The 16815-nt window shown below is 46.6% G+C and overlaps 1 protein-coding gene across 8 annotated transcripts in view; it reads left to right on the top strand.

Annotated features, from left to right (window-relative positions):
• Capzb (capping actin protein of muscle Z-line subunit beta) overlaps nt 1–16815 on the top strand; it is a 122169-nt gene that overhangs the window by 40142 nt on the left and 65212 nt on the right. For 5 of the 8 annotated variants that reach the window (XM_010614233.3, XM_010614232.3, XM_010614234.2 and 2 more), the window contains exon 2: nt 12774–12863. In XM_010614233.3, the coding sequence (XP_010612535.1) occupies nt 12774–12863 (90 nt within the window). Of the gene's footprint in view, nt 1–252; nt 313–1821; nt 1913–11527; nt 11606–12773; nt 12864–16815 lie in introns of those variants that run through there. The other 3 variants (XM_033767913.1, XM_033767912.1, XM_010614235.3) reach the window with 2 other exon arrangements.

Genomic DNA, 16815 nt, shown 5'->3' with positions numbered 1-16815 from the left:
CACGATCCTGTAAGCGAGGAGTGTGACCTCCGAGCCATGTGCCTGGTCCCTCCCCTGCTGCAGGAGGTGGTGGGAGGTAAGAACAATACTTGGATGGATGGATTCCCTGTCTGGGGCCCTGCCGGAAAGCTGAGCATTTGTAGGCCATCCAAACACTTTCATTCTCTGGGGATTCAAGGGTTAAAAGGGGAAAGTGAATTGATTTCTACCTTCTTTTTAGAGGAAGAAGCCTAGCAAAGCAACCCCTTCTGCTTTCTTTTTCAAGCTGTCTTGCAGTGCCTTCCCATTAGTTTTGGTCTCAGAACTTGGGAGGTAAGTATTTTAAAAAACAATGGCAAACTAAAGCAAAGAAGTTTTCCCTTTGAGTCATGAAGCCGTCCCACTGGTGAGTTTGGGCCTGGCTTTGCTGAGGTCCCTGGTAAACAGTTTCTCCAGTTTCCCTGGGCGAGGGGCACGGGGGTTCGGGGAGATGCATTTCTAGCTTTGGAATACTAGAAGGGCCACTTGCTGTGGCTGTGCTGGAGTGAGTCTCCCTGGGGGCTCAGTTGCGTACTCTGTGTGGCCTTCGCCATACTTTTCCACCGTGAGTGAGAAGTGCCCCAACTGGAGGTGAGGAGGATGACAGTATCTCAAGCCCTTGAATGGGTCAGCACCTTTATCTCCAGTTGCTCCTTCCCCTGCTCTCAGAGCGGGCTGTAAGGGGCCTGTGGCATTTTTCATATTCATGAAAGATTATGATTGAAGCTCTCAGCGGTTTTACTTCCCTCACCTACACTCACGTCTGGAGCACTGTGTCGCTTTCCTTTATTTGCGGCTCTGCTGTACACGTGTGGATGCTGAGAATCCCACTGATTTTCTACTGCGACTGTACAACAGAGGGTGGCAGTGGTTCTTAGGACAAGCAGGGGGCATGGTGGCAGCAGATGACCTGACTGTCACCGGCCAAGACCTGCAAGGTGTTCTATCATAGGTAAACTGAAGCCAGGAGATGCCATTTTTGACATCTTCCTGCTTGGTGAGTACTGATATTAACCAGAACAGAGGAGCATGGTGACAAATTTGGGGTTAAATTTGCAAGTGTATTACTGATTGCTAAATGTACATTTCGGTCACCAAAGTATATCAGAGCCTTGGTGATACATCTGGGGGCGTGGGGGTCCACTTGCAGGATTCTGCTGTGCTCCACTGTGCTGCACCTTTGTGTGGCCCTTGAGTCGGATAGGGCAAGCGGATACGGAGCGGCCGAGGTTAGGTGGAGTTTCCTGAATTCATTCACACACAGGCATCTGAAACAGAAGCCTGGGAACCCAGGAAGGAAACAGCCGAGTGCGGGGTGGGGGGGGATAGGAGGAATCTGATGGTCTGTAGCACAGTAGGGTAACTGTCATTGACAACATTGACTATTGCAAAATAGCTAGTAGAGGGAATTATGAATGTTTGCAACGTAAAGGAATGATACATACCCAAGGTGATGGATATGCCAGTTATCCTGATGTGGTAATTATACATTGTATACATGTATTGAAATCTGACACCGTACCCCACAAATATACAATTATTATGTGTCAAGGAAAAATTACAATAATAATTTTTAAATAAGTCTATGTCTGCCACCTCAGCCCTCTGGGAGGTGGAGGTGGGAGGATTGCAAGTTCCAGCCCACCCTGAACCCCACTCAGTGTTTAGTGAGACCCTGTCCGTGAATGAATGGATGAATGAATGCAGCTGGGATGTAGCTCAGTGGGAAGGACCTGAATTCAGGCCTCGGTGTGTTGGGTGGAGAGCATTTTTGATGCATAAGCATTGTGTTCTTTTCCTCAGGCCTTCCTTTGGATGGAAGTCAGAGGCAGCACCATCCCGTCTAGATAAAATGCCTGAACGGATTGAGGCCCCGCCCATATCCTTAAATCTTGCATCCTTTCCGCGAAGACTGGTCTGTCTGCACTTTGCTAGTTGGACTGAGGTCTCCTCACCTTTGGAAGGCAGGCACAGCACTTTATTTTGGAGTACATAAACCCATGTCCAAATGTTACAGATTGCATCCAGGCCATCTTGTAAATGTGTTTGGGAGAAGGTTCATGTGAGTTGGCTGCTTCTGCTATGAAAAAGGGAATTTACTTTTCTTAGCCAGTGAACATGTGGACTATGTTTTCCAAACTTTTTTTTTTTTTCTTAACTGTTACAGTTAAATGTAGGGGACTTGGCTTCAATTGTCTTTGATTTTTGAGAAAGGCCTTTGAATTTCATGTGCCATTGTGGGGGACATGGACAGCACAGCACGTATGGCATCCATTGAAGATGTCCTGGGATTGTCCCTAATTATGTGTCTCCCTGCCAGTTGACAAAGTGGAAGGATCAGTTGCTTGTTACATGAACCAGGATCGTGCAGAGGCAGCAGCTGTAGACATCTGCAAAGCATTTATGATCAGATTATAGGTGACAGGCCCTTGGTGGATCTTCTGAAGGGGTCCAGGAAACCATCAAGAGAAGCTCTCTGAAAAAGGCTTTAGTATTTCTGAGAGATCCACCTGCCAGTAAGAGTGTTGGTGAGAAGAGAGTCCAAGATGACAGATTTCAAAATTTGGCGGTAGAAACACTTGCCCATAATTTGCCGGAAAAAACACTCATTTCCCCTATCTGATTTTGTGAGCTAGCAAGTTGTTTCCCAGAAGGCCTTACAAATTAGTTTTTCTGTAGTTGAGTTTGTCCATCAGTCTCGGAGCTTGGGCGTGGAGGTGGACCTGGTTTGCGGTCCTTCCCTGCCATCAGTGCACAGGCTCTGGAACAAGTCACCTGACCTGTGTGAGCCTCTGTTTGCTTCCTTGTGAAACTGGAGTAGTGGTGGTTTGGCTGGGCAGGCACTGCTTGCCTCTCCTCCCGCTCACACAGGGCAGGGCCTGGTCTTCCATGGGCCCTCAGTGATGTTAGTTCTTTAATCTTTCAAAATTGCTTTATACTTTGGTGACTTGGTAGTTTTCATCCCTAAAGAGCAGTTCATTTCAAAGATGATCTGGGAAATATATAAATCCTCTTTCGCTTTTTTGGTGCTAGGCACTGAAATCAGAGCCTTTTGCATGCTAAGTATGCACTCTACCACTAAGCTTACACTACCAGCCCTTATATAAATATTCTGAGTACTGCTACTGATAGTCCTAATAATGTAGGATTTTATTCAAGACAGTATTTTGGGGGTATAAACCCAGCTGTCTTCTTAAATTTTGACTTAACTATAAGCAGAGGAAAAGCACTAATGTATAATACAGGATTTGTTTCCTGGTCTGGTTCATTTGCTGTTTATTTGTATGATAGATCTGATTAGTTATAAAAAATCTGGGCCTCAAATTTTCTCTTTTCGATGGTTTCTAAGTTTTCCTTTGCTATACCATTTCTGTGTTTTAAAGCCTGGATAGGTGAAGGAGACACACCCGAGAGAAATTGCTCCAGCTGTCAGGTAGCTCATGAGAAGGCACACAGACAGCACGGAAGTCAAACAGAGCCCTCTGTGCAGTGGATTTGCCCACGGCCATCCATAGGATCTCCTCTGCATCGTCACCGTTGCCTCTTTTGTGTCTGAGTCACAGACAGGAGGTGGCAGTCACCTCTTGGTAGAGTGCAGGCTGGGAACTGAGTTTCTGTGTGGAAATGGGTCAGCAAGCTGTCTGAGGCGTTGGTGCTGGTGGGTATGGGTGGCCTCCGTTTGCATGTTGGGAGTTGATAAGAGTTGGAGAGTACAGGAAGAAAGACCACCTGCCTTCTAGAGGAGGTTAGAACACTAGAATCAGCCCTGAGTACGGACTCTGCTGTGCCGGTCTCCCTCCCTTGGGATGCTGGGTAGCTGGCTCCTTGTGGGAATATTTGCCATGCCACCATTGTCTCCAGGTAAACTCTGATCTCTGTAGAGAAACTGTCCTGTGTTCAGCCGTTAGAGGGTTGGGGCTGTAAACATAAGCATAGCTCCAGCTCTTGAGTGTGAGTCATTTCGGATATTTTACTTCCTGAAGGGATGTGTAAGGGAAAAATCCAATAATGGCTGTTGCAGAGTTTGACACAGAGCCTGTATGTGAGTTGCTAAGTTCTCTGGAATAAATATACTGGGGAGATGCATGTGGAAATTCTCAGTGTTGGCCAAGGTGTCAAGGGAGCTTGAGGACTCTCTAGGCCTGTCACATGGGAACACCAGCAAATGGGAGCAGGCTCAGTGGTGGAACTCTTCCTGGGCCAGAGAAACGGGTCGGAGGCCTTTAAAAAGCTGGCAAAATGAGGGGATAATGGAGTACAGAAAATCCAAGGGAAAACCTGGATTTTGTGAATGAACCTGAGATTGGTCGACTCTTACTGTCCTCTGCCCTTCCTTTCATTTTGGCATTAGGGAATCTTTGGTCCCTGTGCTACTTGATACCCAGGGCAGGGTGGGTAGTGGAGGTGAGTAATATAGAAATCTTCCCTCCTTTATTGGTCCTAATGACTTGGAAACTGCAACAACACTCCACCTACCTTTGTAAGACTGGCAGCCTAAAAGGAAAACCTATGTCAAGTGAAGGAAAAATCAGGAGGAACGGGCCCTTGAGCACCCAAAACGTTATGTAAAAGTCCTGGTAGTGAAGCCCTTGCTCTGAAGAGTCCTGCTGTTTGGGGAAGATGCACTGGGGGAAGGGGGAGGCTCCTGGCCAGATGAGGTCCCTTGTTCTCAAGGCACCTTCAAGGTGGAGAAAACTGAGGCTCTGAGGAAGTATTTGGTGACTTGCTTAGTTCTACCCTGCAAGTTATATGGAAAGTGGGGATGATGATGGTGGTGGTGGTGGTGGTGGTGCTGCTGCTACTGCTCTCTGTGTCTTTGGAGTCTTAGAATGAAAAATGTCTGCATAAGCCGTACACATACAAATCTTCACATTGGGTCAAAGTACTTATGAACTGCGTGTGAGCTTGTAATTCTTGAATCCCAAGTTATGAATCTTTGATTTATTCCTGGTCTCAGAATTAGTTTGTTTCTTTCATACTGAGTTTTACTTTTCTGTTTTTCCAACGTATAACAGATTAGAAGCAATATATTTGATGAGAAAGCAAAAGTATAGTTCTCAGCCTAACAGAAGAGGCAGAAAATTTTAAAAAGCAGACAGAGGGCTGTGTTCCAGAAGTAAAGTAGATGTATATCTGGTGTCTTCAGACCAGGGCAAAAAAATGGTCTAACTGTGTTGTATGTTCATTTGCGTTGTGGAAAAACTCAGACGGACTATGTCATACATTTTAGAGAGGTTGCTCTTTTATGATTAAAAGGAAAGTTAGTACTTTGGTTGTCTGGAGAAGCCATTGAAAGGAACTCCCAATACTCCGTGATCCTGGGTAACAGGGACACCAGGAGTTCTAACCTTAGAGTGAGAACACTGCAGGTGTCCTTCCCTGCTGTCTTTCTTATGCTGTAATCTTCCTTGGGTCATCAGCTCCTTGTAGGCAAGGCCCTTGTCTGACAGCTTGGACTTCGCCCACTTGGCTTTCTCAGGGTTAAGCTTGGTTGGAGAATCCAGTGGGGAGATGGCCAGGTGCATAACAGGACATCTTCCGGCATGGGCATTCCACTTAGATGCTGATTTTGCCACTCTGCAGCCTTTAGATCTTTTCTCTGAGTCTGTTACTCATTATAAAATGAGAGTGCAGGACTGAGGTGTGAAAGGCCTGCCAAGAGCTATTTTCTGTGATGCTGACACAGAGTACTTGTAAAATGACTTTGTTTTCATGGTAATAAAAGTGACATTGACACAACCTCTGAGCTGGTCATTCACTGAGCGGAACGTGTAAGATAGGTGTTTATTTTTTACATGTTCCGCTAGCGAGTCTTCATTCATGGACCTGGATTCCTTCTCTTGGTACCTCTAGGACTGAAATAAATGTTTTCTGTTGTCTGATTTTTGTTGTAACCTCACATTTTAAAAGGTGGCTTTGACCCAGCTGTGGTGGTGCACAGTAGACCCAAGGTTAGGGGAGGTTTGGTTTGCCGACTGGACTGCCACTGTGGCTTTGAACTCCCATCAGTGGAGGGTTTTCCCATGGAAATGAAAGTCACCTGGACAGTTGGTGCACAAGTGTTTGTGTTTACCTCACTGCCATTACCGTGTTCCTCCCGAGGGCAGTCAGGCAGTGGAAGGGGCGCTTTTCTTTATGTTAATCCAAATGTGCAGTTTTCTGGAGGGACCTGAAGATGGTTGTTCCTTGGCTCACCCTTGAATCAATCCCTAAATAGCCCCCAGGACCATTTGTTCCTAAGCCACAAAGCAGAAAACAAATTTGGCTTTTAAACAGTTGCCTGATGGGTCCCAGATTGTGCAAGGCAAGCTGTGGTTAAGTTAGATGCTGTATGATTAAGGTCAGCCAGTCGGGGTTGGGCCCCAGCAGTTTTCCTTTGTGCAGTCTATCGAGCCAGTATTTGTTGAGCCTCTCAGGAATGTAAACCCACCGGGGGGGTCTTGATGAATTTCACTATAACCTTGCAGGCCTCCAGGCTTCAGCCAGTTGTTTTTGTATAGACAGTTGCCTTGAAGTCTAGACCACCCTAACCATTTATAGGGTAGGCCGGGCAGGGCTCAGTGTGAGTTACTATTTGTGCTTGAAATCAGTTTTTAAAAGATACACACAGAACTCATGCACTCAGATGAGGCTTTGGCACCATCTCCTAGCAGGTGACCCCAACTAGAAAATGAGTCATTTTCAGCTTCTTGGTCTCGCTTCTATCTCCAGGAAGTCACCTTGTCCTCTGTGTTCTGTTACTTCAGGTCTCTGTCTGCACTCCTTACTAACCTTCCAGTCAAAATCCAGGGTGCTAATGAAGCCCCCCCCCCACTGGCTGTCCTGCCCTAGCCATATCTCTGCTCAGACCATCTCCCCAGGTCACCACAGGAGTCCTATGCGAGTTGTGGTTGCCATTTACAAGTTACCCCAAGACTAATGACTTAAGAGGACAATATCATTTCCTTCTCTGTGGTAGTTTGTGTGGGTTGGTGATTCAAGAGGGTCCTGGCTGGGTGGTTCTGGTTTGGGGCCTTGTGCTATTGCAGGCTGGTGGAACCATGGGGACCTAGAGCACCTGGGATCCTTGGGCATGTCTCTTCTCAGAGGATTTCAGGGTATGTGTGTGTGTGACTTGGCTGCAGGGCAAGATTGGGCCCCCATACAACATGGCAGCTGGAGGGCAGGTGAAGTTTGCTTTGCCACTTGAGGTCCCAGGACCTGTGCTCAGCTGGCTGGGGAGAAGCTGCAGTCGCCCATGGTGTGGCCCCAGAAGTCCCAGAGTATCAGCTGATAGAACAGTTGCAGATGATCCCCCCATTCCAAGGGAGAGGACATAGACGCAAGCAAGGCCACAAAGAGGTGCATAGGAGACAGGGGCCTTGTTAGTGATGATTTTTAGAAAATAACCTTGGGTCAGGGATTTAGCTCAGTGGTTCCACTGCTTGTTTCATAAGTGCAAGGTCCTGAGTTTGATCCCTGGTACCACAAAAAAAAAAAAAAAGAAAAGAAAATAATAGCCTTATTCACCTTCTCAGACATCTAATGTTCATTCTGCTAGGGAAAAATCTTTAGAATCTCTTAAACCCTCATGGAAATGTGGATTTTCGAATCGAAAAAGTCAAACAGCATGGCCCAGAAGCCTTACCTATGATGTAGACAGAAGCACAACTGCTGGAGAGGTGAGGGTCTGCGCTGAGGAGCAGACCAGGGTGAGCTGCCCTCTGAGCAGTTTGGGCGTGATCCAGTGAGCGGTACACCAAAGTGCCTACATCCCCCACCCGCCAGCATTTTTCTGCGGGGCTGGAGGTGTGCTCTCATCTTCTCTTCCTCCTAAATGCTGCTGCTGCAGGTGTGCGGTGGCCTGGAGAGGCCTGGGGGGCTCTGGGGCACAGGATGACAGCCCAGCTATTATGCCCCTCTTAAGACATCTTTTGAGGTTTTCTGTGCCGCTCGGTGTATACCTTTACACAGGTATTCGTTAGCATGGTGGATAGTGTGTCTGTTGTATTGAAGTGGAGTTTATCACAAGCTGAGAATGTCCTGTCTTCACATCTCCACCTAAAGACTTTCTGTTGATGATTTCTTCCTTGGGCTTTTGCCTCTTGGCATTGGTTTAATAGGCCAGGTTTGACTGAATGCAGATGATTTGACAACACTGTACAGTGTGAACTCTTCAGCTATTTTGGGCTTTGCTGTCTTATTTGACTTAACTATTTTTCAGAAAAATGGTTCTAGTCCATTTTAATGTTATTTTACTTGTTGCAGGGTGAGTTGAGCAGTATGAAGACCAGCAAAAGCAAAAAATTTCCCACCTCAGTTTATGTACTTAGTAAGGCTGTCCTTGCAGCCCCACTAGCTTGAAGTGGGGAAAGGGACCCCTCCTGCCTTTTTACATCCTCAGAGACTCAACCCTTAATTCTTTCCCATTTCTATATTGTCTTCAGCACAGCTCTGTGAAACCTGGGACTTGATGTTTACCTGTCAGCATTAAAAACAGAGCTTGTTACCTAGGAAGCACTCAGTAATTATTGAATGACCAATTGAACAGGCAGAGAACTCTGGAAGCTGAAGTGAGATGGTCATTCTTTTGCACCAGTGGGAGGTGGAACTGGTAAAGCAAAGCTCATGCTATGAAGACGATGTCTGGGATCAGTTAACACTTTTGAAGAAGCTGGCTTAGTCAGGGGCTGGCAGTTTACAGAATAAATAGAAAGCTGTTTAGGGCATAACCACAAAAGTGGGGGGGGGGATGAGAAAATAATTAACAGAAAGAAGTGCAAATCATTGTATTGTGAACTCTGCCTCTATATCTTCTGTGTCTTCACTGTACATCCCCCACAGCTGAGTGGCTGTCTGCTGTTTTATGAACAGTTGGTTCCTTGAAGCTCAGGAATAGGTTTCACACATGGGGCCAAGTTCAGGGCCTGGCCTAAGGTTGACTCAAATGCTCTTGTTGGATTGCAACCTAATTGTTGGTCTGAGGAGGACTGAATCCAGAACTGATAGTTTTGTTGAAGGGCAGGACAGATGGAACCCAGTGTTGCATCTGTACTTGGGGTGAGATAAAGGGCATGGCCCACCTAGAAGGACTCTTAGAGATCAGCTTGTCCAAATCCCAGATCAAATCCCTGATCGTACAGACATCTGGTGACAGGAAAGACAATGCAGCCTGGACTCCTGAATCTTAAATCCTAAATCCTGTCCTCACTCGATCTTGTTTGTTTTCCTGATACCTTTAAAAACTAGACATCTCATAACGTGGTAGCACATTGACCTACATTTTAAGCATCATGATATAATGATTACTCTTGATCTTTTAAGACCTGGACAGTATCAATTTACTTTGTTCTAGTGGTTTCTCCTGTAATTTCTCCTTCATCTTGCGTATTTTGTTCATCACTCCCTGGACTTGGCTTAAAGAATAAGAAGGAAAGAAAAAACCCCTTGTATGTGTTGAGCTGGTGTGTGGTGTATAGCTCAGTGGTAGAGCACTTGCCTAGCATGTGCGAGGCCTTGCATTTGGTCCCCAGCATTGCAGAATAAAAGAGTGGAAGGATGGATAGACAGCATAAAATGCATGCACACATGTACACGTGAATGTTTATGTCTCAGAGTTCACTTAGCCTGTTTCTGAGCCTTTGAGAAGTGGTATTAGCCTCGGTAGTCCCCTGAGATGACACCCCCAGTCATCCTGCTTCTAGGGTCACTTCTTGTTGCTTGTAACTGTGGGTCACCCTTATTTTCTTCATTCTCCTCATGGTGTTTCCTGCTTGGACCCTTAGGGTTTGGGATGGCTCCCAAGCAAATGGCTCCAGTTAACTCTAATTTTAACTTTTTACAAGCTGTCATTAAGTTTTCCCATGCTGCTTCACTTATGGGAAGCATTTAGTCATTTCCTAATTTAATGATAGTTAAACATCCTTAGCCCTAGAAATTTGTTGTGAAACATTTCCAATTAAGATTAATTGGGATGGATTCTGAATATGAGTTAGATGGCTTCGCAAAAGTGTTTTGGTGCTGCTGGCGAGGCACAGTCTGGCTGACTGGAAGGAAGCCCTACCGCACTGGTCCCCCACCCCGGGGAGTGGGGTGTAAGGACAGGAGTGGCACATTGGGGCTGGGGTTGAGGTGCAAAGAGGCTCCACAGAGGGTTGAAACGATGTTTCTTCCCATTGACCATCTCTAGTCAAATTACGACTTTTTTTTCCTGGATCGCCCTGCTCAATTTCTAAGTTAATCCCTTCCGAATCCCAGTATGTTCTGGATTACAGTTTTAAATTAGCTAGGCTTACTTATATCATAAGTTTGCTTTTTAATTCAGAAGAAGATTGATGATGTCTAGTTATTTCACAGAAATCAGAAGGCTTTAGGGCTTACGAGTGGTATTTGAATTAGAATTATATGCACATTGTTTCTCCTAATGTGCAGTTTTCTGGAGAGGGGCCTTGGCCTAAACCAGATTCTGGGAGCCAGCAACCCTCCCCCAGTGGTTATTTTTAGACCAGGAGTTTTTAGCCTTGACTCTGTCAAACATTTGGGTGATTCTTTATTGTAAGGAGGCTGTTCTTTGCATTTGAGTCTCTAGAGGCATCCCTGGCCCATTCTCACGAAATGCTGGCATGTTCCCCTTCCCCGGTGTGACAGTTAAAAATGTCTCTGTACATTACCAGATGTCTCTGGGCGGGGATTGGGTGGAGATATGTGTGCTTATGAAAATTACCCCCAGTTGAGAAACTAGTTTACAGCTTTCGCCAGATTTTCCTTAAATCTTGAAGGGTTTTCATTCCTGCGCAGGCCGGAGAGCACATCGCTGTTTGTGGAGTTTTTGTGCACTCAGCGCCAGTTTAAGGCAACAGGAGAGGTCAGGATTAGATTTAGTCTGCGTGGGAGGAGTCATAAAATATTTCTATTTAAAATTATTTTTAGCTCAGTGGTTTTGCCGCCTGCCTTGCAAGTGCAAGGACCCGAATTCAATCCCCAGTACCAAAAAAAAAAAACTTATTTTTAAATATTTAGGATCTATGCATTTATACATGACCCCCTAGTCGTAAAACACACCCTGCTGTGTATTACACATCCCACCTGTGTTGTCTAAATCATCCTAATAATCTGTGAGCACGTTATCCATAGAACGCTATACCATTCTGTAGATAGAGGCTGGTACAGGTTTAAAAACTTGGCCAGGCTTATAAGTTAAGGAACAGCAGCCCTGGGAGTTGAATAAGTATCTCAGATTCTAGTCAGCTTATCTGTGCTGCACCCTAGACACGGTGTTGAATCCCTCCCATGCCAGCAGGCCAGACCCGTGTCGCTGTGGACTCGGCTGACGTGTGTTGGCAGAGCAGAGAGTGGCACAAGCGAGGAGTTCGTGGTTGCCACGGTGCTTCATGAAGCAAAACACGATAGGGCTTTCTGTCTCTGCTTTTCTCTTTTCTTTTCAGAGTACATGGTTTGTTTTGTGTCCTAGAATAAATGTCACCAATAACTATTCTGAGCGAGGGACAACCTTTTTTTCTTTAACGACCAGCCGGTTGTGCCATACCGCTATCTGAAAACGAAGCTCAGTTCCAGTTACGACGAGTCCTTGAGTCATGGCCCTTCCGTGGTGAGTAGACCGGGAGCGTACATGCTGATGGTATTCGAAGGCTGCGTTCCATTACAGCCAAGTGCGGCATTTGAAGGACTGTTTTGTATGTGACTCTTTACCTTGTTGACTTAGGGCTTTCAGAGGTTCTGAAATTGGTCTGAGCAGAGCAGGTGCACGTACAGACCGTGTACGCCTCTCTGGTTGGCAGTGTTGGGACTCCACCTGCCTTACTGCACGCAGACTCAGTTTCCCTGGGGCTCACCCTTTGCACTTCATTTCTTGTCTCCTGATGTCTAGCCTTCAGTGCCGTAGCCCGCCATGCACTTTGTATTTTACCAGCCTTGCCCAGACTTGTCCCTCTCTTCTTCCTTCTTTGCTCTTTTTGTTACTTTGTGTTTATGAAGGCTGGAACATAGCGGCTCTAAGTGTTTCAGTATAAATACTAAATGAGGACGCATTGCTTTCAAAAGATGCTCCAGGGCCAGCGATTTACCTCAGTGGTGCCGCCGCTTGCCTCGTGTAAGTGCAAGGTCCTGAGTTCGATCCGCGGACCCCCCAAAATAAATAAAAGACGCCGATAAAGGAGAATACTTTTTATCCCTGGTGCCCTGACTTTGTCACACTTGTCCACTTGGTTGGGGAGAGCAAGCTTGTGACTGTAGTGTGTGCTTCAGGTTTCAGCCCAGTTTTGTGTAAGATCTAGTTGATAGTCAAAGCACTTTTAACCTTGGTGTGCATCTCGCCATTGATTCTTTGCCTGCTTTCTTTCTCCCCTGATTGGGAGCTCATCGGGATCCTGGCCTAGTGACGTTGCCTGACGTTTAGGTCCAGGTGACAGCAAGGGCACCCCTTATCTGCTCTGAGCTTGCTCCCCGTAGCACTGGCTAGCACAGCTGCAGCCGCTGGGTCTGCCTGCTGAGGAGGAAGTGAGCCAAGGCTGGCTGAACTCTCCTGCCTGCTTCTGCTTCTTTCTGGAACTTGTGTGAAAAGGATGCCTGGAGGGGGACAGGCAGCCTTTACAGAGTCATCCCAAGCTACAGGCTCACGCGGGATGTGGGGAGCGCTCATTGCCAGGCAGTTTGGGTCTTAGAACCCTCCCAGGCAGGCAGCAACTGCAAGAATGCTTTTGGGAAGGAGTCTTGGTATTGGCCCAAAAGACTTAAGTGCCTTCCTTTCCGCTCCACAGAGTGATCAACAGCTGGACTGTGCCTTGGACCTGATGAGGCGCCTGCCTCCACAGCAAATCGAGAAGAACCTCAGTGACCTGATCGACCTGGTACGTGCCTCCTTCAGATGGTTTCATTTGAGGCCACGGCTCATAATTGCTTGGTTTTATGTAGTTCTTTCCGTGCAGAATTCAAAACACAGGAAACCTCTTCTCTCCCTAGTCAGACAACACCACTGGGCTTGAAGATTCCTCTGGACAGAGAAGATGAGTTTCATAGGGTGGTCTTTCTTTGAGGCCATCCGTGCTGATAAAGCCCAAGATAAGCATTGTAAAGTTGATTATGGTCCACACCCCTTCCTCTAGCTTGTCTTCTAGCTGGCATTTAGGCGTAGTGAGGAAGCCGCGTATCCAGCAGTGCCTGACAAGGCAGCCACACCAGGCGGTACAGAGATGGCTGTCCCGTGAGCTCCTCCAGCCAGCGCAGTACCGTCCACCCTGGAAGGTCCTTCAGGGGCCTCATTTCTAGCTTGGAAAAGTTTGCCAGACAAGGAACTCAACGTATATGTATATATTTTTAAATACTTTAATATTAACTTTTTAAAAATAATCAAAATGATTCATTTGATGACTCAAATGATGCCTCAGATTAACTGAGACCATAATATTACTTGAAAATGCCGAAATACTAAAAAAAAAAATCTATAAAGCTACAGGAAAAATTGAAAAGAAATAAACTGAAATCCGGTGTCAGGCCAGCCAACTTACCTAGATCACTTACAAAGCAGATTCTGGCACTCACGCTGGAGCTGCATCCTCTGTGTTTTCCATTGTGTCCCTTGTCTTTGGATGTTATTATCACTTGCCATGCATGGCTCATTAGTGAGGTGTCTTTTAAAATGGGGATTTGAAAACATGTTCGTCTGCTGTGGTGCTTTATTTAATTCCATTCTACCAATTCAGAACAGTTTCACTAGAAAAAAAGTGTAATAGCAGGAGGCTGGTGTCATTCACAGATAAACTCTTCTTTGTAGCCGTCTGGAAGGTGCACTGAGCAGCTATTTGTGTATTTACAAAAACATGAACTTCCAGCTGAGAGGCAGGTGTGTGCAACAGAGTCGAACCTAAGGGTGGAGTTGTGAACTTGCCGTATTCACGTGAAGTCATTCAGGAAGTGAGGAGGAAGAGGTCTCTTGACGTCCTTGCCTGCTGAGAGCCAGTGCAGGTGCTTTGTGCTGGAAGTGAAGAAGGAGGTACAAAAAGTGATGATTCCGGGCCAGACAGATGCACATTATAGAAGTGCACCGAAGTCCAGAAGATTGAACTGCGGTACGGATTAAGCTGCTGTGTGCCCAGGAGGAGGGCAAGGCTCGGGGAGGGAAGTCACTTATGTGGGCTTGGCGTGAGAAAAAGGGTACAGTGTGTCGGGCACAGGCCCGTCTGGAAAGGCAGCTGGCTGACTCTCTCTCAGACACTTGTTGCCTGTTGTTTGTTTTCAGGTTTTTCTGAAGGAGTTGGTACATTTGGATTTTTTATTTGTCTTGATATTTAAAAATTGGCCTAACCGTTAGATGGGTTGTGTCTGATTTTGTGTGGACTCTGGCTCTGACCATGTGAGGTGGGATGGGACAGGCAGAGGGGGTTTAGAGGAGATGGTGAAGTTGGATAGGAGGGAGGTGTCCTTGGAGGTCCAGAGGAGATACGTATGACACAGTAATAATTGTCCCATTGGCCCACGTACTGGCCTTTGCACGTAGGGCATTGTGCTATTTTTGCATGGCTGCTCTGACCATGTGAGGTGGGATGGGACAGGCAGAGGGGGTTTAGAGGAGATGGTGAAGTTGGATAGGAGGGAGGTGTCCTTGGAGGTCCAGAGGAGATACGTATGACACAGTAATAATTGTCCCATTGGCCCACGTACTGGCCTTTGCACGTAGGGCATTGTGCTATTGATTTGCATGGCCATATTTAACTCAGCAGTCATATAAGGCAGCGCTGCAAAATGGAGTTGGGGAAGTATGCCAAGTCTCCCTTATTTGGTCAGGAATCTGACTGACCCCATGTGGACAAGGTGGGCCAGAGTTGAAGATATGATTAGACCCCTGTTCTGGCTCGCTGCAGGGACCTCCTTTTCCTTTCAAACGCAGAGTGAAAATATGCTTGGCTGAAATCTGATTTAGTTTGCCAATTTAGTTATTATTGTATTTTAGAGATAAACCAGACATAGAAGTAAGAAAGGATAAGCTCATTCTCCATCAGCTGTTCTTGGTACTTAACAGGCTATTTTGTTCTATGACAACCAAAGGATTGTACTATTATTTTGTATTTTCTCCGGGATTTTCTTAAAGATGTGCGTGGAGCTGCTTTTATGAAAACCTAGCCAGCTAGTTCCATTGCTACAGATGCCAGTTTTCCTTGGGTCAGCAGGGAATTTGCAGCATTGATGGGGATTGGAAAGGACAGGAGGAACAAGAGCCAACCTACATCAAACACTTGAGAAGTGAGGTCAGCCTGAGGTTCATTGTGTGGGCTGGTGCTTGGACACAGGCTGAAGTACCAAACTGCACCTGTCACTGATACCCAATGCAGTACATGTCATTCCAAGGTTATTGTCAGACCACAGTACTTACCCTTTTTACCGCTGTCTTGTGCAGAATGTAAACCAGAGGGGAAGTAGAGGCAAACCAGGGTTGGCTAACCTTGTTGTCATTGTTGTTTTGAGGCTAGGTATCTGACCTCAAACTCACAGTCCTGCTGCAGCCTCCTGAGTGATTACAGATGTGTGCCTCCACACCATTGACAGCGAACAGTTGTTGAATACCCACTGTTTCCTTCAGATCTTTTTTTGTTTTGTTTTTGTTTTTTTGAGACAGGGTCTTGCTATGTAATTCAGTCTGGTCTTGAACTCACTGTGTAGCCCAGGCTGGCCTCAGATTTGCGGAAATCTTCCTGCCTCTGGCTCCTGAGTGCTTGGGTTATTGATGTGTGCCACCATCCCTGATGCAGTGTGCTTTAGATCTTAAATGTCCCCCAAAGGTTCACGTGTTGAAAGCTTAGTTCCCAGCTAATGGCACTGTTAGGAGGTGGTGGAGCCTGCAGGAGATGGAGCCTACCGGAAGGATGTTAGATCACTGGGGCATGCCATTGAAGAAGATATTGGGACCCTGGTCCCTCCTCTCTATCTCTTCTTCCTGGTCACCATGAGATGGGCAGCTCTGCTCTGCCACGCACTTCCTGCTGTGATATTCTGTCCCACCACAGGCCCAAAAGCGATGGAGCCAGCAGACCAGAACTAAAGCCTCTGAAACCATGAGTCTCGATGCTTCTTCCTGTTAATTATCTCAGGTGTTGGTCACATCCGTGGAAGGCTATCATTCCCGCTGAGTGCCAGGACCTCGTTGTACACTTCCACTTGTGTTCTTACTCCTGCACCTGATTTTTGCAGTGCCTCTTTAATCTACCTGTTGTTTAGATGGCTTGGACTCTGTGAAGATGGAGCCGGGGCGGTGTGGCCAGGCTGCCTGGACAGCTCTGCATGCTGGCTTTCGGGTGCTCTTGCGCACTCATGGCAGCAGAAGGGATGATTTTAACTTCACACAGTTTAAAAACAAACTAGAGACGTGAAAGACATTCCCTTCCTGGGGCCAGGCCGATTAGGACGAGCTTCATGGGGTGGCACGTGGAGTACTGGCTCCCCTCGCTCAGCCTTGGGGCCGTCTGCCTCCCTGGGGTGAACAAGAGGCCATGGTAGATTCCCTTCTTGGGATGGGTTGGGGAATTGGGACTCTCGTTAATTTTTTAATTGAAATGTGGTGTCAGAATGGAAGTGGAGCGTGACCTCTCAGCACATTAGAATCTGGTACAGCATGCCTCATTACAATGGTGTTGGCCTGCTTCACAGCCTCTGTTTGCTTGATGGTTTGGCTTTGAGGTGCTTGCTGTGCGGTACATGTGTAAGGGGCAGTCGGGCTGGCGTTTTATACATTCTGTGATCCCTCCTAGAAGTTACTTTGAATGTTTTTCTTTCCTTGTTGTGGTTTTTCTCCTTTTTTTTTTTTTTTTT

This window comes from Fukomys damarensis, unplaced genomic scaffold (assembly GCF_012274545.1).
Source record: "Fukomys damarensis isolate Sample0158 unplaced genomic scaffold, DMR_v1.0_HiC HiC_scaffold_23, whole genome shotgun sequence".
Classification (NCBI taxonomy): domain Eukaryota; kingdom Metazoa; phylum Chordata; class Mammalia; order Rodentia; family Bathyergidae; genus Fukomys; species Fukomys damarensis.
The sequence above is the reverse complement of the archived record's forward strand: the minus strand, read 5'-3'. Positions and strand labels throughout refer to the sequence as shown.